The sequence below is a fragment of the Azolla caroliniana genome, unplaced genomic scaffold, assembly GCF_043228905.1.
Source record: "Azolla caroliniana isolate FFs.n. ecotype wild unplaced genomic scaffold, voAzoCaro1.0.p SCAF_4, whole genome shotgun sequence".
Taxonomy (NCBI): Eukaryota; Viridiplantae; Streptophyta; class Polypodiopsida; order Salviniales; family Salviniaceae; genus Azolla; species Azolla caroliniana.
Genome location: NW_028230439.1, coordinates 9,068,842 through 9,094,623, shown reverse-complemented (window position 1 = coordinate 9,094,623; position 25,782 = coordinate 9,068,842). Strand labels below are relative to the sequence as shown.

Below are 25,782 nucleotides of genomic sequence, written 5' to 3'. Positions count from 1 at the left end.
AAAGACATAATCTGTGGTAACATCAAAACTGTAATTGCATTTTTTGTGCATTGATTTAGGGTTTAACAATCATTTCATGAGTGCTTTAATCTCCTTAGTTGTAATTGCTCTAAACCCTAAACAAACCACCTACCTTGAGGTGCTCAACTTTATTTTCTTGACAAATCATAGACTCATAAGCATACGGGTTCAAGTCCAACATATTACAACTAAGGATGTATGTGCATATATGTTTTGCATATCGCAATATGTTGAGCACTTGAACTATAACAAAATTAATGCAACAAAAGGCCTCAAGTGACACAAATTCATTGGTTACAATGTAAACCCCACATTCACAATTGTGTAGAGTTCTTCCATTGTCCTTGTCCATCCATAGTAAAGGAAGTTATGAGGTGTGTCCTTTTCCATCAACACTAAATGAAGATGTCAGAATTGGAGTTGTCTGACATATACTTAACAGGACATCATTTTTGTTGAGTCAATTAAAGCAAATAAAGAAAGAACTACTTTATTTTAGTAGCATATTAACATGCCCTACAAGGTTGTCCATATGGTTGTGAGTTGAAATTTATCTACTTTTTTCATCAATATTATATTTTCTTCCCTACCATTATCTTCATAAATTTGGTTTTTTAACTAGCACCTAGCAAAGCAATTCATGGTACAATGTTGCTTGAACTATGTACTAAGAAACCATGGAGAGTGTCAAGCCTTGTGGGGGAAGATTCATTCCGATTGTTCAATTTCTAGCGTGTTCAACGATCACTTCACTTGAATGATCAAGTCATATATAGGTTAAACCCTAAACCGACAACATGTATTGCCATTGAGGGTGGAAACCCTTTATGACTTTGCGATGCTTCAAAGTAAGGGTTATATAAGGTTCCGTCTCTAGATTTCCAGGTTCTAGGATATGAAGAAGATCGATACTTGGCGGCAAAGTAGGATGATGACATGTAGGTTTTATCCATTTACTTCTTGCCTAATTCTAAGAGGATGAATGGGTATGAAGTGGAAGAAAGTGATGGTTAAGATGGGATGGTCACACAGAGTGCTTAAAATGTGGAGGATTGTTGCCTGGCGGGGGTCCCATACGACAAGCTAATCATAAGCCTTCGGAACTTATTGGGGATCCAAACCTCGGGGACGCGTCGTAACAAATGGAGAGCTTTATCCACATGTCGAGGATGTGGGTCAACCACTCCCAATCCTTCGAATACATATGAGGGACACAGATGGTCGGGTGGAGACCGGAACGAGAGAGAGAGAGAGAGAGAGAGAGAGAGAGAGAGAGAGAGAGAGAGAGAGAGAGTATGACAAGTAGGTCAGAGGGAGAACATATGGCGGCGCGGACACTCGGACACTCGGAGACACGCGAATGATGCATTTTTTGGCTTCCTAAAAGAAATTATGAGTTTTGGGCACACCCACACAATATGTACATTTTCGCACACATCCATTTTTGCCTTTGCATTTTAGCTTTGCCTTTGCCTTTGCATTTTAGCTTTGCCTTTGCCTTTGCATTTGTGTATGCTATATGCCTCCAATGGCTCTTCTTCATGTGGCCCCTGTCTCATCCATTCCTGCTAACCCTAATCTCAGCAGCAGGCCTTCATGTCTCCTTCAAACCTCCTTCTTGCAGCCTCAAGGTAAGCAAAACCCCGAACCTAAGCCAAAAACCTTGAATTCTTTGTTTCCTTTCAACGGTTCCTTCTTCTTTTATCCAGTCTGTCTAGTTTTTGGGTTCCTTTAGGGTTTCTGTATGTTGTCACTCCATCTTTCTGAAATTCTAATCTTCTCTTGAAAAAAACATGATGCAGGTTTGCATTCTTCTTTGAGCTTGTCTTCCAATAGGTATGGTCTTAGAGGGTCTGGTTGGTGCCGACGTGATAATAATCGTCGTAAAAGTGGGGCCAGAGCACTTTTTGGGCTTGGTGTTCCTGAACTCGCAGTGATCGCTGGCGTGACTGCTCTCATCTTTGGCCCATCCAAGCTCCCTGAAATAGGGAAAAGCCTCGGAAAGACTGTGAAAAGCTTCCAACAAGTAGGATCTCATCTTCATTATTACCCTATATATAATCTATTGCATATTAGAGATTGTATGGTGGTTCAGGATTGATTTTTGATTATTTGATGCCACTGAACTTGTTTTTCTCTCTTCTACGTCTGATTATTTCGTTATCAATAAATTATATGTTGGAGTCAGAGATATATCCATGGTTGGAATTGGTTCAGTAATAGAAAATGGTGGAAAAGAAAAAAAAAATATACAGATTGCTCCTTTCCACTCTCTTTGGCATGATTAAAACCTTTGGATTTTTTTTCATTGTCATTTCTATTAGCAAAAGATTTTACAGAGAAGTATGTGGTAGAGTTGAAAAGGAAATAAGAATATGGATAAAGCATGTGAAACACCAATTAATCACTTTAACTGAGAAAATCGGTGGACATAATATGTTTCTCCATCCAGGCACACAAACTTATCACCTTATCAGGCTATACCAGGGGTATTGGTGCTAATAACGGAACTGCAACCGCTGTCTCGTAGTAACTAATAGTGTGTCCCTTCACCAGAGAACCATTATAAAAAGCATGATTTCTAGAGTAAATGAGATGGAGATCAAACGAACAAAGCTAGTTCCATGGGCTTTTTTTCCTCCCTTTTTTTATCTAAAAATTATCCATCATGATACCATGAGAGATGGTTTGATTGAATATCTTCCAATTGTATATTATTTCATCAAGTGATGTTCAATGTTTAGCAATATGTTGTGAATGTGAAGACATAACTTGAAAGTAAATCATGTCAACCATTAAAGGACGTTTATATGAAATACAGGCAGCCAAGGAATTTGAGTCTGAGGTAAAGCAAGGAGGGGATTCTGTTACAACTGATCCAAGCAAGTCAGAGGTGATCTCATCAAGCCCTGGGCAAGAGAAGGAGAATGCAGATCTGTAATGACCTTGTTTGGAGGCTTCCTCTATATAAACATCGACGAGATACCAGATTTGAGCATTGTCTGTAATGCTTTGTATTTCATATGTGATGTGTGTCGGTATTATTAAACATCAAGAGATGCAGCGTATGATGAAATATTGTATGGATTTTCATCCTCATATTTCTGATTTTTTTCGATTAGAAAAGTTTCGTTTTTTAAATGAAGAGTTGAGATTTAATCAGGTGAAGCCTGTGTCAAATGCATAAAATCTGTAAAGTTGGTTTGATGTGTGGTTGTCAACGGAAGGCTGCCTCAAAAACTTTAAGTTATGTTCTACAACTGAATTAGGTTATAGAGCTAATGATATATTGCACTGAAGAGACTGCAAATAACTGTTGAAGTGAACTTAAAATTAAATACCATTCCATGCCAGATAAACTAAGTGATCTCTTTCAAGTTGGTTTTACAGCAATGCCCTTCACTTTCAAGTAATTCATTTGTCTTGTATTGACTAGTGTTAGTATTGTGTTGCATGTTTCATGGAAGTATTTGAGGAGATTGAGAGTATTGAGTTTCTCGTAACTTGGAGTTCCGCTTCAATTTGTTGTCGTTTGAAGTTTCTTTCCCCTACTGTAAAATGATATATAAAAGCTGTAATATGATCCACTCTGTTTGTATGCCTTCATAAAGCAAATCAAATAGACCATTACCCTAGCACTTGATGGCCCAAATAGGCAATGATGGTCACATTCACATAGATTGGGTGAAGTGTATAATCTTATTCACGTGTGCTCAAAGGCTCATTAACACTGCAATAATGGTCTGGAGCTCCATGTAAAATGATAGCTTGCAACAATATTCATCCCAATTTGGAGACCAATTATTTGAAACCTTGTGAAGGCCAGGTAGACATGTTCTTGTTTTTGTTTTGACTCTTGAGAGATGCGTGACAATATTCTAATGTGTTAAGAGGCATACTGAAGCACAAAGGCTAGCTATAATTCCATGCAAAGCTAAAAACCTCAATGGTTTGTGACATCTAGATAATAGATTAACAAGAACTGAAATCTGTAGAAACATTTCAGCCCATTTAGTGTGCATCATGCTCTTTCATACCAGCATGTACATCAATATCGGCATATTGATGTTTCTCTGCCAGATTTGTGCCATCATATGGTTAAAGGTCTACATTCCTCTATAATGTACAGCTACTGATGTTGATACCCACATCAAAATATTAGTACTCGCTGAAGTGTGTAGAGCTAGTTGTGCACATCAGAAGCCAAATACAAACTACTATAACTCAATTGACAATAAACATACTATATAAGTTACATGTGTTCTGGACAACACTGAAATATAGATATACAAAGGAATATTGAAAAGATTTGACGACAAACAATGTACATCTGACTAATAAGCAGCCAAAGTGTGTTTTTCAAAATGTTCCAAAATGTACAAGAAGATTATCACTACATTTTCTGAGCAAGCTCCTTATTTTCATCAGAGCTTGGACAAACTCTTTTCGAGTTTTTCCTGATACTTGATTCTGTTCCTTTGGCTATATCTTGATCAAGAAATCTCCTTTTGAATAGACACCCTAGACTATCTAACAAAATTTCTTTCTCTTTCAGGTTGATTTCTCTTTTATATATATACCGCCAAACTAAGAATAGGGTAATTCTGCTTTTTTAGTTACAAAAAACACAACTCAAGGTCATCGCCAGTGTAGCCGAGTCTGAAAGAATAATTTACACAAAATAACTGGATCATAGCACAAAATCATGCGAAAAAATTAATCAACTATCTCCATAGAGTGGCTGACTCTCCTCCATTGTAAATAACCCATTGTTAAGTGTTGGTAATCTTGCAAGCAAAGTACCACTAAATCCCTCCTCCACAGGAATCATGGTGGTGTCTTGCTTACAGACCTCATCTGTGCATGTAATCCACATAAAACCTCATTCAAAAAAAATCCATGAAATCAGTAAAACAAGAGAAGAATGTATAGAATTCATTGCCTAGATTTCACTGATCAAATGAAACATCACAGAACATTACAATTGTTTCAATAAAAAACCATGATATCTACAAAATAAAACCCCAGACATGTAAAATTATTTACATGGCCACAAGATCAATCCAATGACAAACGAAACATTCAATTAATTCAATAATATTCTAGAAGATCCATGAACTAGTTAATAAAATCCAGAACTACGAAATAAAATCACACGAGTATATTTGATGAAGTTACATGATAGCCATTTAACACAACAAATTATATGAACAAAGGACCATTAGCTAGTACCTGCTATGTCACGGTTCTCATGGAGACCCGTGTCAATCACCCAGAGATAAGCACCTGGTAAAATGTTGAGATCAGATAAAGTAGCTGAATCATCCTCCAGCTCTTTCATGAATATATGTAAACGTTGATTTTCCTTTACAATCTGCAAATAGTAATTGCAACAGTATCAGAGTAAGATGCATGAAAGATGCATTAAACTGAAATGGAACATAAGCAAAAGTTGTTTCATGAGAGTGATATAATAAATCTTCTACGAGAGAAACCCTGTGAGTTTAAACAAAACTGTACTAAGGGAAATGCATTGTTTATAAATGCTTCAGTGTTTCCTAGAAATGTGAAAAGCTCAATATTCTATAGAAGAAATGCACTCATGCGATAGCCCTAAGATGATACCGAGCTATAGAATTCCGATAAACTGTATATTTCTGCTATTCAAGCTTAACATATGAGAATATCTATAATATCAGGTCATCAGTAATAAAGATATTAAGAGTTGACCTTTAATCAGTCACCTTGTTATCAAGAGGTTGAGAAATGGATGCTTTAGCCATCAATAATCAGATACGTAAGAACTTATTTTACTCCCTTCCCAGAGAACCTCACTGGGAGATAGACATACTTGAGATTGGCTCAATGTAGTACAGCATTTGCAATTCAACCTAAAGGCCAACGCTAAGAAGTTTAAATGAATAAAATTTAGAAACCTTATGACCTATGTGGAGAAGGCTCATTTTCTTACCAATCATTCCTATAGCTGCCTTTGTTAAACAGTTATCTAGGGTATAGACTTGCAGGCATAGTCACCCAAATGGAAATTCATACGTATATTGAAAGGGAGCGTGAACATGGGTACAGGACATGGAGCAGAAGAAAAAAGGACAAGAAATGTAACGCTTAAAATTTCTCAAGTTCAATGACATGGTAGTGATAAAAGCTTGTTTTCTTAGGAAAAAAGCATATTTTTGCCCTAGTTAGCGATGAATCAGGAAATTTAGGCCAAACTCCAAATGATAGATAACAAGTGAAACAAAAATCAGGAAAACAAACAAGAAACCATACTGGAAATATATCATGATAAGAATAACAAATTTATTTAACTTAAGATGTAAGACGTTTGGAAAAACAGACCATGGATGACCAAGTAAACTAATTCTAATTAAACAAAACTATATGCAGAATACAAACTGTATACTAATTCAACACAAACAAGACCCAGCAGCAAACTAAAGTCAAGAGCTACCACAAACACTATATATAAACCCATGAGAAATAGTGTGACCCTCTTCAAGAAAGAAGTGGAAAGTCCCAAAAGTAATATAGGTATAAGCCTACAATGGAGAAATATTTCTCATTTTATGGTTCTGCAAGAATTGGAGAAGTAGAATCAAAGGTTCACTAACTTCTCTTAACAGAGTTTTGTATTTATCATGAACAAATGTACTCAATTATGGCTACAGAGGAGTCATAAGATGCACTTTCAACTCCATGGGTCCATTTTCCTCCCCCCAAACATATATTAGTTGCAAGCTATATACACTGCTACCCACATTTGTATCCACAATGTCTCTATTTCTTTCCATCAGTGTTCTTCATGGCTGTTACTCAAGGTCATAGAGGAGAGTAATCCGAAAAAATCTCTTCTCTGTTAACAATTTCCCTTGGATGTTTCACTATTTCTCTGATACCAGTAAGCACTATCACAAGTTTACCATTCTCCCTCCCACTCAAACATCCATATCTGTACGCATATTTTCTAGACACTCTTTTCCTCTCTACACATGTTAGTTTCACAGTTTTTGAAGGTTCTAATTGATTCTTTGACTTTCAAAACATTTAACACATGCTTAATAATTGACATCATTGACTATTCTAGCTTCAGGGAAAAGCAGATGCAGCCTACTGAAATGATTCCCAAATCATCAGCTTGAGTTGGTATATATTGTGGTATGTTGTGTTATAAATATATATATCATATTGTATACATATTTCTTCAGACATGTCGATCTCCTGATTGGATATTTTTACCTTCGCAACATCTAGCACATGCTTAGTAAGTGACATCTTTAGCTATCCTAGCTTCAGGGAAGAGCAGATGTAGCTTACTGAAAATGATTCCCAAATCATCAACTTGAGCTGGTATATCGTGGTATCTCCGGATACTTTCAAAACAATCCTCTTATTGGAGGCCGCAGGACCTTTCCGGGCTCGTTTTGATACACGTCTATCACCTCTTAGAGGCTCCAAGAGTGATTTGGGGGGTTCTTTCCCTTCTACTAGATCTACATATATTTCCTCATCAACATATTGAAGTTTCCTTATAAGCTCGGAACTCTCCCTTTCCTCAATGCAAATGTCACATACCTGTAAAATTGTGTTGGCACAAAGTTTAAACACGGAAAATTTCCCATTTCAGCTTAAATTAATTAAAACCGTAAGTACATACATCAGGCTCTGTAGACAAGTATGGGAGTGCTCTATCAGACTGAAATCCTTCATCTTCTTCTGAACTAGGCAAAGGAACAACAGAAGTCACTGAATTGTCCCTTTGGCTTAAGTCCTCGACGACACGCACTCCAATAAATCGCAATGGATTAACACTCCATCTTGCACAAAGATCTTTCCAGTCTTGCTCTGAAACAATCGTAAATGTGTCATCCTGGAAAACCCAATGCCTCTCAATTATTAGAGAATGCTTGCATAAACATGGTCACTGCATACTACATCATGCACCAGCTTACTAACCCTACAATGGAAGATTTTCAGGAATGCAATCGAACACATTTATAGAGGGTTTTTATTATTAGAGAATAGGCTTTAGCCATTTCAAGAAAAGCTTCCATCGTATCACCTCCATTGCTACCCACTTTCTAATCAGTAACAGTAGGTGAAAGGTAGTGAAAGACCAAGCCCAAGAGATAAATCCAAAAATAAATGAAAATCAGCACAAAAAAGCAAATAAACCAATACTGAGCTTGATAGAAGAACTGGCAGAGGCTAAGCACTTCATCAGCTTAGTAAAATTTAGTGTGTTGTAACTATCTTAGCACAGTTCAGTAAATATGAGACAAAAAGAATGGTTTACACATTCAATGTATATCATAAGCAGACGTAAAATGCATTTTACCCTAGATCAAGACAAAAGTTCAGGAGGGAGAGAGTCGATCTTTCTAATACTATCCATTATTTACAAAATTGGCATTGAGCCCTTTCTGTAGGGATCTAGAAAAACTGCTTTGACTCTCTCCTCTGCTGTCTTAATGCCTTCTTTCATGGCAACAATGAGTTAATTGTGAATTCTCAGACCCCCCTCAGCGAGACACAAAAAGAGGTGAATTTCCATTTCCGATATTAGTTTGTTCAGTTGTTTGACAGGCATTAGGAGATTTAGAACTCATATACTGCTTCAGAACTAGTCCAGATGCTATGACACGCTAAAGGAACAACCCTGCATGGAAAGTATTTTCAGCTACAAATTCTGTTAAAGTTCAAACACAAAATTCCTGCAAATCTGCATAGGGTTATACTGATATTACAACATTACAAACCAGCTTAAATGCCAGTAATTTTAAGTTACAATTAAACTAGAAATGCCTTTAAGCACAACAAGATCTCTAAACTAATTCACTCTATCATATATGAACAAATGGGCTGTGATTTTCATTAACTTTTGAGGACAAATTAAAGTTGTTGAATCTCAAAATTCCCATAAAAAAGAGCATTCATTCCTAGAAAACTGTAGCTTCACTAATTCCCTACAAGTAGAAAATTTAAGAATAAAATTTAAAAATAACAGTAAATTAAGTGACATCTCAGATTTTAAAAGCCTGACAAGAGTCTTACGTCTGAGCTGCTTTCCACAAGCCCACCAAGTCGATTCCTCTCCAACTTTGGTGGTCTAAAAAGAAGCCCTCCGTGCTGCAAAGACATCACATTATTAATATAAGAAAGGTAAATTAGAAAATGATAATACCCTGTTTCAAAACTTTTGCCCAGGTGAATTATGTATGAATTCACTGATTATCTACAAACCTTCTGGCAAAGAATATCCTGCAAGCACTCCTCTAGCCCAATCGGTTCATCAACCTTTTGTGACTTCTTGGTGGTTTCCCCCAAATATGATCGCCAATGGTGTAGCCATACAGTTGGAACCAAATAATATGTAACCCCAGGACTTAGTATAATGCTCTCTCCTGAAAAAAGCAGCTCATGCTTCTGCCTCTCCTCCATCTTAATTGCCCTGAAAAATCAATTTTCCTTCTCTTAGATAGAGATCTAAACACAACCCATCACACTGACAGGCTTGCTACCTTAATCCACATCAAAGTCATGCTGACATGTACGTGCAAAATTATTTGTAAAAAAACATAGAATTGCATTAAGACAAGTTAATTTAGTATAAGCGAATTCAGATTCAATCTGTCAAAAAGAAATTTAAACACAAGGGAAATATCAAAAAGAACGTAACATTCTCTTTGAGTTTGGATGAAGTATAGACCTGAGATTTTGTTGCTGGGATGCAGCCTCTGATATTTCTGCATCACATATTGAACATGTGGCAGTACCAACTGGGAAACTCATACATCCATCATCCACATTTCCATTGAGTTGTAATGCTATCTGGAGAAAATATTGCCAAACTTCCTCCGATACAACCTGGCGTTTTGCACCTGTTAAAGTCTCAGGAAGTAAAGCCTTGTGGGGACATGTAATGGCAGCATTAGGATTTGCATCAACATCTGTGGGAGCTTCTGCTGCTTTACGGCGCAACCAGTTTTGGAGCCTTGAATGCAAATTTTCAAAATTATTAGAATTTAGACCCAAAAGATTTACATTCTTCATATCCAGAACACATCCAACGATGATACCATGTCTTGGAAATGTAGAATTCCCTCATCAATCTAGAGGAACCACCACTATCATCAAGTATTCTCCTAATTTTCATCCTTTCATTCTTGAAACAGCCTGCTGATGTGATGCTTTTTGCATAATCAATAACACAGTCAATGCAACAACTTTCAGCACAAAGTTCTGGTCCACCCCCATACTGAATAAAAGAAAGAGAACATTCGGAAAAGCATATCACTTAGTAGCTTAAAATACATAAACAAATTTGTGTGTATCATTAAAGAAACCAATTCAGAATCCTCTAATTTCATGTCTTTTAAGTATATGTAAACAAGGCTGCATTTTTGTTCCCTTTTCTCATCTCATAATCACTTGTGGAATAAAATGGTTACCACATGGGGCCTTCTGAGTAATACGTCTAAATTTTGTATATGAATAAAGAAAATACAGAAATATCTCTTTGATAATTCTATGCAAAGACTGCAACAAAATTGACCGCATCGCCTAAGAATTGAGAAGGTCATAGAGATGCCAATTGGATGCTGTTTATTTCAGCATTAATGGAGAGCACAATGAGATGATCAGCGCCAGCATACATTCCTCCCTTCCAGTTTTTTCTTCGTTGCTACTTCCTATTTCCCTTCAATCTTCTTTGCCCAATTCCCATTGCCACCATTTTCTTCAACAACAAACTACCTTGGATCAGCAAAGTTTTAGCTTGCTGCCCATTTTTCATAAATTAACTTGCATCATTGCAATTAAAAGACGTTAATATATCTTTCTTTCTTTCTTTACCAGACATTCTATAAGACTCACACGGACGTAGCTTTTGGTATCCTAGATATTTGGATATTCATTTCAAGACACTGATATTTTATTTACAACCCATTAACCTCTACTATTCTCCATCTACTGAAGAAGAAAAAGTGTTTGCAATATTAGATCCAAGTCCTACAACCTTCATCTCCCTCTCTATTTGAATTCTTTACCAGACATTCTATAAGATTCGCATGGATGTGACGTGACTGTTGATCTCATAGGTCTTTGGCAATTTGAAGATATTAATATTTCCATTTAATTTCTCCCTCCCCACAGTAGTACAATCTGAATCTCACCAAGGCTTCTATTAGTATTATATGAGGAATCATATGGGTTAGGATAAACAGAGTCAGTATATCCAAGTTACAACTTGAAGTGTAACCTGTAAAAATTAATAACAGTGACAGCATATCCAACTTACAACTCTAAGTGTAACCTGTAAAAATGAATCACTTCTCTCATTCTTTATCTTAACATTAATTGTTTCTAAAAACAGAGCCAATGTGACTAGGCAATAGATTCTTTCACGAGCATACCTTAGATAGTAAGTTGGCCCATGCTACTTCAGAGATGCGCTTCATTGAGTTGACTTTGTTTGGAGGTACATTCGCATGTTTACACAATAACTCAGTATTATCAATCGGACTACAAAAGCAAAATGCAGGTTTATGATCAATCATTGGTTACAACGTCATAAAATATGTCCTCTTTATAAAATAGCTCATAAACTAGATCAAATAATTTGGTTTCTTACGGTGGTTCAAGTTCATCAGCCCATGTTCGAAGCCAATTATTTGATATCCAGAAGAATCTTTCATCAGTTGCAACCGAAATATAGGATAAAATGGTTTTTATTTCCGACTTCCGCTCTGCTCTAGATGAAAGCTCAGCATTGATTCTTACCTTATATGCCGCACAACTATCCTCTAGCTCTTTATTTTGACTGTCTATTTTACACTGCAAGGCATGAGGCAGACAAAATAAATCATCACTAGAATGAGATACTGTTTGGGATGAATTCCGAAGGTTGTATATCAACGTGTACACATCTGCTGATGTCAGACGATTCTCTGAAGAGGATGCTTCATCTTGTGCACGATTTTCTTTGCTAGGGATCTCCTTTTTAGAGGGAAATACAGACAGTTCTCTAAAAGGGGAAGATCCTAAACTTGTTACAAGTTCATCATCAAACTCCCACCATTCTCCCGTGATATCATCTTTGATGTTTGCTACATAATGCCCACTATCTGCTGTACTTCCTCTGTGAATAAGGAGGGCTAATACTTCATAAACCATTGGTGTGGCATAATGTATACCATTTGATTTGTCAACACTTAATCGTGAACTCATGTCAAGAGTTTCTGGAAAACTGAATTTTGAGCTCACCTTCTTCTTCCCTGCAGACTGGAAAAAACCACAAAACAGTCAATAACTTCACACTAACTTTAACACCAGACAATTTTGCATGCCATAAAGAAGGAATGGAGTGCACCTTGGCATCGTATACAAATCTTTTGAGTTGGAAATTCAATACCGGTGGAAGAGATCTTAGTTTGCTGCAATGTGTTGCATCCACCCTAGCATTACAGGATTCACAAAAGAATTGATTATCTCCAGCCAAATGTTCTATGCTAAGATAATCATCAAGACTTGCTTCTAATGTTGGCAATCCTTTCACATTTAACTCCAACTCATAAAAATCCACAAGTTGGTTTGATGCTGTAGAGTCTTGCCCACATTTTAAGCACCTTCAATCAAGAACAATAAACTTGTTTTTAGTATATCCTTGTATAGCCTAAAGCTTTATTCAATAAAAACATGTATCCACAGAGAGGAGACAAAGGATCAACATATTGAACTCTGACTTATCCAGAAAAATCATGGTTGTATTTGAACATCATATGCAAGCCAGAATGAACTTTACAAACAATGCAATATTCATTTAAGCTTGAATAATCAGAAGAAGCAAGCAATAAATTCATACAGCACCAACAACAAAAACATCACTAACACACCTGGTCACATGTGAAACTGTTCCTCGAAAAACTTCTCTGATTACTTTCCTCACTTTCCCCAACAAACTTTCCAATGAAGACAAAAGTAGCTTCAAGAACTCTTGACCATCTTGTTGAATTGAGTTATTTAGCTCCAGTACGTTTGCTAATGGAGCAGAATCTACAGCTTTCTTTTTCCCATAACGAAGCTCACCAAAAAGAAGAGCTAGTTTTTGGAGCACAGGTTGATCATCCAGTGCCTCTGGTAACGCTGCGAGAAATCCCTGAATAAAGGGCTTAATTCTATACAAGCACTGCAAGACACTATTTACATAGCAAGTTGCTCCTAGATTTGTTAAACCCGAAGGTGAATTGAGGTTAGGACGAAGCAATTCTTGCGGGTCACAACCAATCCTTGCCTCTATGTCTGACAACCTTTGCCAAATATTTCCAGTCTTTCTAAAGCCTCCAGGAGGAGGAATGAGTGCGCAAAAGCAGTTTGGAGATTCCTTATTATTTATACGGCAACCTTGACAAGCAGGCTTGTTAATGCGATACAGCTCTACAATTTCAGCACAGCCAACTTCATTCTTCTCATCAATTGTTCTGTACCACCAAGAATAACACTTTCAATAAAGGGATGAAACAGTTTTAGCAAGGACTGTGCAGATACAATCCCGATAAGTCATCTCTGGTTGCGACTAGAAACCAAATCAAGAAAAAAATATAAACAGAGGATCATTTACGCAATCAGGATTCAAACCTAAAAAAAGTAATGGAAAGTAGTTCATCGATTTAGAAAATCTTAAACAACCAATCAAAGAAGAAATGAATTAAGATAACCAGTACAGATGCAAAAACAACTCTAACAAAGGCGCCTCTGATTGCGACTAAGAGCAAGTCACCAAGTAAAATAAAGAGAGACATATACAATCAAGATTGGACGCAAAAATTAGTAACTCAGCATGTGGAAAGTGATGCATCAGTTTGGATTAGATAGGTAAGCAAGAGGTATGGAGACACACAATAATTAAGAATCTCTCACAATAACTAAATTATCACAATCAAATCAAACGAATATGGATGCATGTAGACAAGGGGCGTTGAAACAAAAAAAAAGTAATGATCCAGTATATCGAAGGTTAAAGCAAACAATAAAAAAAATCTACAAATGTGATAAGAAACTGAAAGAAAAAGTAGTGGCTCAGTATGTCTAAGATTAATGCAAACTCTTTAACAAACTAAAATTGTGATTATAAATCAATCAATCAAATACATAGGAAAGAAAAATATAATAGCAGCAACAGTAACCTATATACAATCCAGATTGAAACAAACAATGAAGTAGTAACTCGGTATGAGAAAAGTAATGCATCAGTTTGAAAACTCTGAAAAAGAAATCACCCAAGATATACAGGAAAAATAAAATCCTACAATAAGAATAAATTCCTAGTTGTGACAATGAGGACAATCAATCAGATTAAACAGAGAGCAATGAGGATTGAAAGCAAAAACAAAGTTAAGTAAACCATGCTCCAATAGGAAACCCTGAAAAACAAACCAGGCGAGAAATGTGGAGGCATTTTTAGATTCAAAAACCTAATAAAAAATATACATATAGCTGTGAAAATAAGTGTAAATCAACTAAATAAAGGGAGCATGTGTATTTCAATCAGAAGTGATGTAATACATTAATCTAGAAACCCTAAAATACATATCAAGATAGACAAGGACTCTAACCATGGCAACAAGATAAAATAGAACACTGAACGCAATCAAATGAACAAAAGAGCATGTATATAATCAGGGTTGAAAGCTCAAACAAAGAACAGTAATTCTCTGATTTAGAAAGCCCTAAAAACTAATCGAGATAGGCAGGTAAGAAATAATGCAAACGCCAAACCCTGAAAGGTAGTAAAAACTCTAGTTTTGACAAAACATACATAGTCAATCGAGTTTAAACAGAGGAGCATGTATACAAGAGCATGATTGAAAGCAAGACAAAATTTGAGATGAAGCACTGTTGCAAATTGGAAATCCCTAAAAAAAACAGATGCAGAAAAGAAAAGAATGTGAAAAGAAATAGAGAGAGAAGGTTCAAACAGATCGTGCGCACCTGAGGATGGAGGTCTCGGGATCTTCGGAAGTATTTCGTTGTTTTCTTGTTTTAGGTCGCGAGGCAGAGCCACTCATGGCTTGCTGTGCTGTGCTGCGATGCAAGAATGACGACAGACGAAAAGAGAAAGAAGCAAAGAGAGTCTGAGAGACGATCAAATAGAAGAAGAAAGATCAGAAGGAATCATCGTCGCAGAAGTAGAGAAGTAGTGGGTAACAGAAAACTACATACATACTCTGTCTGTGGATTCAATCCATGGCCATCATCAACGTCATAATTCCACGGCCATTGCCATGCCCCCACCATGTTTTGGCGCCAAAAATCTCTCTGCACCATTCCCCATCATTCCTTCAATCTCTACTCTCTCTCTCTCTCTCTCTCTCTCTCTCTCTCTCCTGTTCTGTTCTCTTCTGTTCTGTTCTGCTCTGCTCTGTTCTGCTCTGTTCTAAATTCTAATTACTCTTTTTGTGTCTTCTATGTGTCTCCGGACCATAACCTTTCTTTCTTTCTTTCTTTGTGTCCTCTTCGTTCCATGGCATGGCATGGGAGAGCTCATGGCATATGCATGCATGTATGCATGGATGACCCGCCATGCCCATTACATGCCTACCTAGCCTTATCTCATCGGGTCTTGTCTTCATACAGCCAGCCAGCCTCCTCGATTTCATGTCCGAGCCCCCATCGACCTTTGTTGGCATCCTGCTAGTCTGTGTGGCAAATGAGAGCCCTTTGAAACTCGTGAAGACCCCGCGGTACTTGTGTGTTGTGTCTGCATTTGTCAAGTTATGTTATGACTCTTCTGGCATGTGAGGGAGGAGGGCCCTCTTTAATTACTTTCACATCTATCGGGGCTTCTTGTCTTTCCTGCCTAAAGGGCTTCTTCTCGTGGCCTAAGGTCTAGAGGTCTAGTTCTCACTATTGTGACTTGTCTCATGTTCATGTTTTGCCTACTTCTCCTTTGTCCTTCACAAACTCTCTCGTTTTTTATTTCGAGTGTGCCCCTTTGTGTGGTTAGTTTAATATAATAATAAAAAGTGGTGCTTCTAAACACCATCAAGACAATAAATTTAAGGGCTATTTATTGTCCATTCATTCAATTCCTTGTAAATGTTAACATGTGGAAGCGTTAGACAGAACCGGTTCAACCGGATAGCAACAGAGAATAGGATGAAGGTTTAATGGAGAAGCTTAATACACAGAGAGTATACGCGGGAGAGACAGAGAGAGCAGAACGTAAACATAGATTAAAAATGACTCTAAAACTCTGTGCATACAATGTGCTATAACATCACTATTTATACAAAGTCCATAAAGGACTAACAAAAGTATTGACAGGTACTTCAATATTCCTACGTGCGACTGACACTAACTACGAGACAATGATTACCTAGTAGTCTAGGCTACTACTAGGCTTTTGGTTCCCGCTTGAATCCGGCTCTCCGATCCAGCCGATTGTTTCCGGATACCGATCCGGCTCAGGCTTATTCAGCCGATCCGGATCTGGTTGAGCTTGGTCGTTCAACATTCCCCCTCAAGCTCAACTTTAGGTCGGATCGTGGTGTTAGTGTTCGTGGCTATTGGTTGTTCTACTCGGCTCCTTTTGGCGTTGCTCCGCCTTGCTCGCACTCCTCGTCCAATCCGGTCATGTTTGCTGCGACCCTTCTGGTTCTGCGCACCTCGATGTCTTCGGTCAGTTTGTCTGCTCAATAGGCCAATTTCAGCTCCTTCGCTGCTATGACTCTGACGCTTGTCGATCCATTGATTCCTCCGTGTCGGTGTCGACTTCCGTTGCCTTCTCGTCTGGTTGGCCTTTAGTTGTGTTGAGAATCAAGCTCAACATAGCACAATGTGTGAACACACCTTTTGAGAATCTATGATTACTCAAAGGTCAAGAGTCCCACCACTACTCTCTACACATTAACTATGTGTCATAGAATCATATTCTATGACACATAACTAATGAGTTACATATTCCCTAAGAGAGAGAGTGGTTGTAAGTTAATGAAGAGAGAGGGTGACTCTATATAAAGCACCCTCCTCATATTTCATACTAAGTTGGTTGTGACTCCTTGTAATGCTACATTTTCATTTATCATATTCTCCTTGTTAAGATACATCTCCTTCTTCTTGAGTACTTCATTTGGTCTCTTATCCATCTTGTGTTTCTCTCCTCTCCTCTTTCCTCTCACACATACACATAACACACATCTCTTCCGCTACACAAGAATCACCATTGATTATTTACATGGTATCAGAGCGATTTGGTTGCTCGATCTAGCCCACTCGCCTCATCGTGATTGTGTGTTGTGCTCTACGTTGACGTTCAAGAAGAACCGGCTCATCGCTATTGTAGTGCGACTACATCGCTTGTGTTTGAGAGAAAAAGAAGGAAGAAATCTACATCGACAATGAATACTCAAATGGGGAGCGCTCTCCCTAGTGAGAAGTTGGATCGCAACAACTTTGCATCTTGGGAGTACAAGATGCACCAATACCTTGTCGGCCAAGGCTATTGGAGCTACATCAAAGGAGCACAAGAAAATCGGCCCAACCCGGAAGATGTCGACTATGCAACGTGGGAGCAGGCGGCAAGCCGAGCAATGTATTGCTTGGCGACATGTGTTCACAACCACATGCTTGGGTACATTCAAGAAGCCAAGACGCCGAAGGAAGCGTGGGAGAATCTACGAAAGATTTTCACTGCCAACACAACTACGAGAAAGCTTCAACTCCGCCAAGAGTTGAACAACATCCAACAAAGAGATATGTCCATCACAAGCTACACCTTGAAGATCAAGGAGCTTTGCGACTCGCTTGGCTCGATAAGCGTCAATGTGGACGATAATGAGATGGTGCAAATATGCCTCGGCGGCCTTGCACCACGATTCGGCGCGATGAGGACCGTCGTACTAGCACGGGAGAATCCGCCCTCCTTCTTCAATCTTCAATCCATGTTGTTGGTCGAAGAGAATAGTGTTCGAACAAGGAACAATGCCTTGAAAGGCCAAATGCTCTACACGCATTCGGACGGAGGAAGAGGACGCGGCCATGCAAGAAGAGGCCGATTCAGCCAAGGACATGTCGGACGAGGCGGACGAGGCCCGATTTACAAAAACAACTCTCAATTACGGCAACAAGATGGAGGCCATCGGGGAACCTTCGGAAGAAGGGGGAGCCACCATTCCGATCTGAGTCGACAAACCTCAATCGAATGCAGATATTGCGGGAAACGGCCACCACGAAGAAGAATGCCGTAAGAAGATACGCGAGTCGGCTTCCACTAGCCGACAACTCACCAACTACGCCATCAACTCCGACTATGACGATCGTGGCGCAATGTTCGTGATGAGACAAGAGCGAATTCTATGTCGGCCTCTACCTCTACTAATGCCTCCGGTCCAGAAGACATATGGTTCGTCGATTTTGGTGCCTCGAACCATATGACATCGCATCAAGAATGGTTCTGAGAACTTCGAGAGCCGGACCGACCCGGTTATGTCGAAACTGGAGATGATACTATGCACCTGATTCGGCACATCGACAATGTTCTGTTCGGAGAAGAAGGTAAGCAAACTTATATTAAAAATGTCTTGCATGTACCAACTATCACGAAGATTTTGGTCTTTGTTGGCCAAATTGTAGAGCAAGGAATGCAAGTACGATTTAATCAAGGCGGTTGCTTCATCGAAAAAGAGGGCCGACTCATCCTGCGCGGATGAAGAGAGGGCCGAATGTTCATTCTCGACTCACACGAGATGAAATTGGCCATGTTCGCAAAGGGCATGAAAGCTGATTCTGACATAGAGTTATGGCACAAGTAGATTGGCCATATCAACCTCCAAAAGCTCAAGGCAATGCAATCGAAAGGAGTCATCATTAGGCTCCCGACATTCACGGAGAAAGAGATTGAAGGCGTGTGTGCCGCTTGCCAATTCGGCAAGCAACATCGGCACCCATTTCCAAAGGAGCGGAACGTGAGCAAAGGCGTACTCGACGTAATTCATTCCGATGTATGGGGTGCGGCTCAAACGGCGACATTCGGCGGATGCCGATACTACATGACCTTCATCGGCGACTTCTCTAGGCACACTTGGATCTACCCGATGCGGCAAAAGAGCGAAGTGTTCGGACACTTCCAAAAATTTAAGAATGAAGTCGAGAAAGCCACGGGCTGATATGTACGATGTCTTCGGTCGGATGGAGGCAAGGAGTACTTCTCTGATGAATTTTCAACGTTTCTACACAAAGAAGGAATACGGCGAGAGTTTTCATGTCGACATACGCCACAACAAAACGGAGTGGCCGAACGCAAGAAATGGCACATCCTCGAAGTGGCACGGGCTATGCTTAACAAAAAGCACATGCCGAAGTCGTACTAGGCAGAAGCAGCTAACACGACCGTATACCTCATGAATTGGTGTATGACATCCGGCGTGCATGACCTCACGCCTCACGAGAAGTTTTTCGGAAAGAAGCCGAACCTATCACATGTTTGGATATTCGGCTCCATTGTGTACGTGCACATCCCCGACGAGAAGCGTCAAAAGCTTAACCTGAAGTCGGAGAAATGTATCCTCGTAGGATACTCACTGGAGCAAAAGGGGTACAAGTGCTACAACCCCTCAACTCGAAAATCTTGAGTAAGTCGAGACATCGTTTTTGACGAGTCCACATCCTGGTACACACCAGAGACAACTTCGACTCCGATTCCGCTCGACCCGGAATCCGCCGAACAAGAGATAGAGGATGAAGATCGCCTTACGCGCATGTTCGAAGAAAGTCCGATCACGACCCGACTGAGCGGACCACAAGAGACTTTGAGCGATCAAAGCACATTTCGACCAAGTCCGAAGTTGGACAAAGGGAAGGCCAAAATGCCAGAGTATGAAGATGCTCATTTCTATGGCAAAGAATCGACTCACTCCCTCGATAGTGAGTTTGAAGGCCTTGACATTCGAACAAATGGAGTGAAGAAACCCTAGAATCCACAAACGAGAAGCTTTGCCGATCCACCCGTGAAAAGAACCCTGTAAGCCAATTCGGCTACGATGAGTACATGGTGTATCATTACGCATTTATGATGAAGGTGGCAACAATACGGGAGCCGGAAACCTTTTCCGAAGCCGCGAAGGACCCGCGATAGATCGAAGCAATGAACGAGGAGATGCGTGCATTACACAAGAACAAGACATGGGATCTCGTACCCCACTCACCGCACAAGAAGGCAATTGGCTGCAGATGGATCTACAAGGTGAAGTATAATGCCGAGGCTCCATCAACCGCTACAAAGCTCGCCTCGTAGCAAAAGGATACGCACAAACACATAGAGTCGACTATGAAGAGACCTTTGCCTCGGTGGCAAAGATGATGACGGTGCGGACCGTGATCGCACTTGCAGCGGCAAAAGGGTGGCATCTCCAGCAAATGGATGTCAAGAACGCCTCTCTTAAAGGCGAATTAGACGAGGAGGTGTACATGGTACAACCACCCGGCTTCGAATCGCGCATTCATCCGAAAGCCATGTGCCGACTCAAGAACCCACTCTACGGCCTTAAGCAAGCACCACGTGCTTGGCATTCGAAGATTACGCACTATCTTCATCAAATCGGCTTTCGATGTTTAAATCTGACAACTCCCTCTACGTACGACACAACTCTAGAAGCCTAATTGTCATCATCCTATACGTTGTCGTGAAGAAAACCGTCCACAAGCGGAATCGGTGCACCGGAGCGTAGGAACCGGCTCTTCATGCACGTGCGCCTTATGTTGTACATAGGAGATCCTAGGCAGGCAGATTCGGTAGGTAGGAAGTAAAGGGGAAACGACTCCTTCCTTGCCTATAAAAGGAGGGAGACGAGGAGGGGCGAAGGGATCGCGGAGAGTCGAGGACAAAGTGCTGTCGGTTCGTGGGCGAAGGCTTCTCTCTCTCTCTCTGGTTCGCAAACTCCATAGCTTCCTTCTGTGCAGGTTTCGGGAGGCTCGCGCTGCTCTGAGGAATGCCCGAGTGCTTCCGGCAGCACCTCCAACCTACTCCTTCCTTTCTGTGCGTTTACGAACAGGTATCGGCATCTGTTCGCCGGCATGTTCGGTTGTAACCGACTTCGTGTTTTGTTGTTTGTCTTTGTTAATACATACATACATTCGTGTCTCTCTGTGTCGCTGTCCCACTCGTGTCTTTGTGTCGAAGGGCCGTGTCCCTGTGAATCTATTCTCACACGTAGTGGGTCTCTTCTCCTTTCTCTCTTGCTCTTCGGTACAGGACCCCCGAGGTCCCGCCTCATTCCACGCATCCGCGAGGAATACCTCGACAACGTGGATGATCTGGTCATTGGAGGTGAAAGTCTAGTTGACATTAACAAGGTCAAGTCCATCCTCTCTAGAAAATTCAAGATGATGGACATGAAGGAGCTCCACTACTTCCTTGGCATCGAGGTGATTTGGAATCCGGCCGACATTGTGATCTCCCAACGACACTACATTCTCAACTTGCTATACAAGTTCAGGATGACTAAGTGCAAATCGGTCTCTATGCCTCTCGATCGAAACCTCAAACTAGATGCTGACTCCAACACTAACGAGTGCGAGCCGACCCAATATCGCCAACTGATCAGGAGCCTCATCTATCTCACGATCACTCGACCCGACCTTAGCTATCCAATCGGACTCCTCAGCCAATTCATGCAAAAACCATGCGACGTTCACTTGGATTGCGCTAAGCGAGTATTACGATACGTGAGTGGCACAATGGATTACGACGTTCTCTACGCATCAGCCACACCAATACGACTCGAAGGGTACACAGACGCGGACTGGGCAAGCTACAAAGTTGATCGACGATCGACCTCTGGATTTGTCTTCTCGCTCGGTAGCGGAGCAATCTCTTGGAGTAGTAAGAAGCAACCTATTGTCGCACTTTTGAGTACGGAGGCCAAATACAAGGGCGCAACCGTAGTTGCATGTGAAGCCGTATGGCTCAAGAGGATTTTGAAGGATCTGGGTGTTCCCATCAATGATCTGACTCCCATTTATTGCGACAATATGAGCAGTATATATTTGGCTCGGAACCTGGTGTTCCACACGCGCACAAAGCACATCGAAGTTTACTATCACTTCATTCGAGAGCGCGTACAAGCCGAAGATGTCGACCTTCAACACATCAACACGAATCTTCAGACGACCAACATCTTCACCAAAGCCTTAGGAGCTGACAAGCTTCGGCAATTCATGTCAGACCTTGGATTGACGATCCTTGACTTGCCAAGCTTGAAGGGGAGTACAAGTGAGAATTGGATATCGTCTGAACCGGGTACGAGCCGAAGCGGACACCGGAGATCGTCCGAACCGGATGCCAACTGAAGCGGACATCAATTGAAAGGAACCAACCTGAGTTGAGCTTGAGGGGCGTGTTGAGAATCAAGCTCAACATAGCACAACGTGTGAACACACCTTTTGAGAATCTATGATTACTCAAAGGTCAAGAGTGACACCACTACTCTCTACACATTAACTATGTGTCATAGAATCATATTCTATGACACATAACTAATGAGTTACATATTCCCCAAGAGAGAGAGTGGTTGTTGTAAGTTAATGAAGAGAGAGGGTGACTCTATATAAAGCACCCTCCTCATACTTCATACTAAGTTGGTTGTGACTCCTTGTAATGCTACATTTTCATTTATCATATTCTCCTTGTTAAGATACATCTCCTTCTTCTTGAGTACTTCATTTTGCCTCTTATCCATCTTGTGTTTCTCTCCTCTCCTCTTTCCTCTGACACATACACATAACACGCATCTCTTCCACTACACAAGAATCACCATTGATTATTTACAGGTTGATTCGACTTCTCTGAATCTTGAACCAAATCGGTTTCCTCCGATTCATTCCAGCTCTTGTCCGAATCGGTCGCTCCCAATTCGTTCCGGCTCTTGTCTGAGTCAGTGTTCTCCAACTCATCTTCCGTTTTTAGGCCCTTCACCACATCGAACCACGTCCGGGTGTCGGCCTTCTTCCGGTCGACTCTGTCCTTATTCTTGACTTTGCCGCCGTTGTCATTTGTTTCGACTTGTTCAGATGTGCTGACTTCCTTCGTCGACTTGGCTTCCTTTTTCCTCTTCTCTCCCCCTTCGTTGGTTCTTCCCTTTTCGGTTCCTTGTCCGGGGCCGTCAACAGTTTCTTTGCCTTTGACCGTTATGGCACCGATTTCTATGCCTTTGCCCATTCTCCCTCGCAAGTGCGGCACGTCGAGATTCTAAACACCAAGCATTTTGGTGAAGTGCTGCAACTTGTTCGATCCGAGCGGTTTGGTGAAGATGTCGGTAACGTGCAGATCCGTTTGAATATACCGAAGTTCGACTTCACTGCTCAGGACCCACTCACGCACGAAGTGATAATGCACTTCTATGTGCTTTGTTCAAGCATGGAATACAGGGTTCTTGGTGAAATAAATGTTGCTCATGTTGTCACAGTAGATCAGGATCGGGGTCGGTACCTCGATCTGGAGATCTCGCAGTAGTCGCCGAAGCTAGATGGCTTCATAGGTGGCATTGGTAGCGCCCCAGTATTTAGCCTCAGTGCTCGACAGAGCCACTGTTGGCTATTTTTTGCTGCTCCATGCAACAGCTGCGCTACCAAGGGAAAATATGTACCTGGATGTGGATCGGTGATCCGATACATTACTAGCCTAGTTGGCATCGCTATATCCGACTAGCTTCCCAACTATACTGTGTCGGTATAATAGTCCCTAATCCTTCATGCCGTTAATGTACCAGAGTATCTTGTGTGCGCACTGAAGGTGCTCGACGATTGGCTTCTGCATGAAATGGCTGATCACTCCGACCGGATAACTGATGTCGGGTTGGGTGATTGTCAAGTATATCAGGCTTCCAACTATTTGTCGGAACCGTTTCTCATCGCAAACCGGTCCGGAGTCGGGATGAAGCTTCTGGTTCCGATCCAAGGGTGTAGAGATCGGTCCGCATTCCATCATGCCAAACTTGTACAACATATTCAACACATAATGGTGTTGTGAGAGCAATATGCCATCAGGGGTTCAAATCACCTCGATCCCAAGAAAATGATGAAGGTCGCCTAGGTCCTTCATTTCAAATGCGTCCGACAGTTGGGCCTTGACACGACCGATTTCATTGAGTCCGGGTCCGGTGATGACGAAATCATCTACATAAAGTAAGATGCAAACCGAACTGTCCAGATCTTGCCGGATGAGTCGGATTTAGAGGTCACAAACCCCATCTTACGCAACCAGTGCGTGATCTTCGCATTCCAAGCTCGACGGGCTTGCTTCAGACCGTAAAGCGACTTCTTACGTCGGCACACCGCCGACTTGTTCATCTCCGACTGAAAGCTGGGAGATTGGATCATATAGACCCATTCTTCAAGGTCACCTTGAAGAAACACATTCTTCACGTCCATCTGGTGAAGATGCCACCCCCTTGCCGCAACAACCGCCAGTACCACACGAACCGTCATCATCTTTGCTACCGGAGCGAAGGTCTCGTAGTAGTCGATTCCATGGGTTTGTGCATATCCCTTCGCCACTAACCGGGCGTTGTACCGGTTAACTGAACCGTTGGCATTGTACTTTACCTTGTACACCCATTTGCAATCGATCGGTTTACAATGTCAGGGAGGGTCAACGAGATCCCATTTGCCGTCTCATCGAACTCGACATCTCGGCTTACTCAGACCTTCTTAGTTCGAGGGTTATAGCACTTATATCCCTTTTACTCATGCGAGTAACCGACTAGGATGCACTTCTCCGACTTCGGATCCAGCTTCCTCCGGTTCTCATCCGGTACATGCACATATGCAATGCTACAGAATATCCGAAGGTGCCTTAAATTTGGCTTCTGCCCAAAATACAGCTCATGTGCTGACACGTTGTCTCCGATCCGGTTTTGGATGTAGGCGGTCATCCGAACCGCCTCAGCCCAGTAGAATTGGGGCATGCTTTTCTCCTTTAGCATTGCCCTTGCCGCGTCGACAATCAACCGGTTCTTCCTTTCGGCCACACGTTTTGCTCCAGTGTGTATCTGCAGCTGAATTCTCTCTGAATTTCGTTCTGCTGCATATAACTGTTGAATTGGCCGAAAAAGTATTCTTTTCTGCCATTTGACCGCAGATACTTGATCTTTCTCTCTGTTTCCCGTTCAACTAAGCTTTGCAAGTTCCGAAAACATTTGAAGACTTTGCTCTTCTGTTCGATGAGGTAGATCCATGTGTGCCAGCTGTAGTCGTCGATGAAGGAGACAAAATACCGACTCCCACCAAGACTAACGTTCTGTGCCGGTCCCCATATATCCGAATGTATTAGATCGAGCTTGTTACGACTCCAGTTTCGTTCGGTGGGGAATGGAAGCTGGTGTTGCTTCCCGAGTTGGCAGGCTTCACAAACTTGGGCCTTTCGGCCACTGAATTTAGGCAAACCGAATAGAACTTGTTTCGATTGCAGGTCCTGAAGCCTCCGGTAATTGACGTGGTTGATTCGCTTGTGCCAGAGATCGATGTCTGATGTCTGATTCAATCTTCTGTCCTGTGGCAAACATGGTGGTGCTGACGTCATTAGTGTTGAGGATGAACATCCTCCCTTCTCTGTGGCCTTGCGCAATTATCCGTCCTTCTTCCTCGATGAAGCACCCGAGGTGCGTAAACCGCACCTGCATTCCCTGGTCAATGATTTGTCCGACCGATACCAGGTTCTTTGTGATAGTTGGAACGTGTAATATGTTCGTC

General features: G+C 41.1%; 2 protein-coding genes across 5 annotated transcripts; one reads left to right on the top strand and one right to left on the bottom strand.

The window, feature by feature from the left end:
* The first annotated feature begins 1,500 nt into the window (after positions 1-1,500).
* On the top strand, positions 1,501-3,189 carry LOC147865045 (sec-independent protein translocase protein TATA, chloroplastic-like). 2 transcript variants are annotated; one of them, XM_087317771.1, is made up of 3 exons: positions 1,501-1,652; positions 1,824-2,047; positions 2,843-3,189. In XM_087317771.1, the coding sequence occupies exons 1-3, from the start codon at positions 1,541-1,543 to the stop codon at positions 2,960-2,962; spliced, it is 456 nt and encodes a 151-aa protein (XP_087173897.1). In that variant the 5' UTR covers positions 1,501-1,540; the 3' UTR covers positions 2,963-3,189. The 2 variants fall into 2 exon arrangements, with proteins under 2 accessions (XP_087173897.1, XP_087173899.1); XM_087317773.1 differs by lacking the exon at positions 2,843-3,189 and adding an exon at positions 2,474-2,566.
* Positions 3,190-4,229: 1,040 nt separating this feature from the next.
* On the bottom strand, positions 4,230-15,453 carry UBP26 (ubiquitin-specific protease 26). 3 transcript variants are annotated; one of them, XM_087317769.1, is made up of 14 exons: positions 15,263-15,453; positions 15,028-15,170; positions 12,933-13,517; positions 12,410-12,665; positions 11,672-12,321; positions 11,454-11,562; positions 10,119-10,297; positions 9,749-10,033; positions 9,283-9,490; positions 9,094-9,168; positions 7,697-7,909; positions 7,357-7,614; positions 5,254-5,395; positions 4,230-4,878 (listed from the first exon to the last, which is right to left on the bottom strand). In XM_087317769.1, the coding sequence occupies exons 2-14, from the start codon at positions 15,102-15,104 to the stop codon at positions 4,742-4,744; spliced, it is 3,174 nt and encodes a 1,057-aa protein (XP_087173895.1). In that variant the 5' UTR covers positions 15,105-15,170; positions 15,263-15,453; the 3' UTR covers positions 4,230-4,741. The 3 variants fall into 3 exon arrangements, with proteins under 3 accessions (XP_087173895.1, XP_087173894.1, XP_087173896.1); XM_087317768.1 differs by lacking the exon at positions 15,263-15,453 and having other exon boundaries at positions 15,028-15,236; XM_087317770.1 differs by lacking the exons at positions 4,230-4,878; positions 15,263-15,453 and having other exon boundaries at positions 5,258-5,395; positions 7,279-7,614.
* Positions 15,454-25,782: the final 10,329 nt, after the last annotated feature.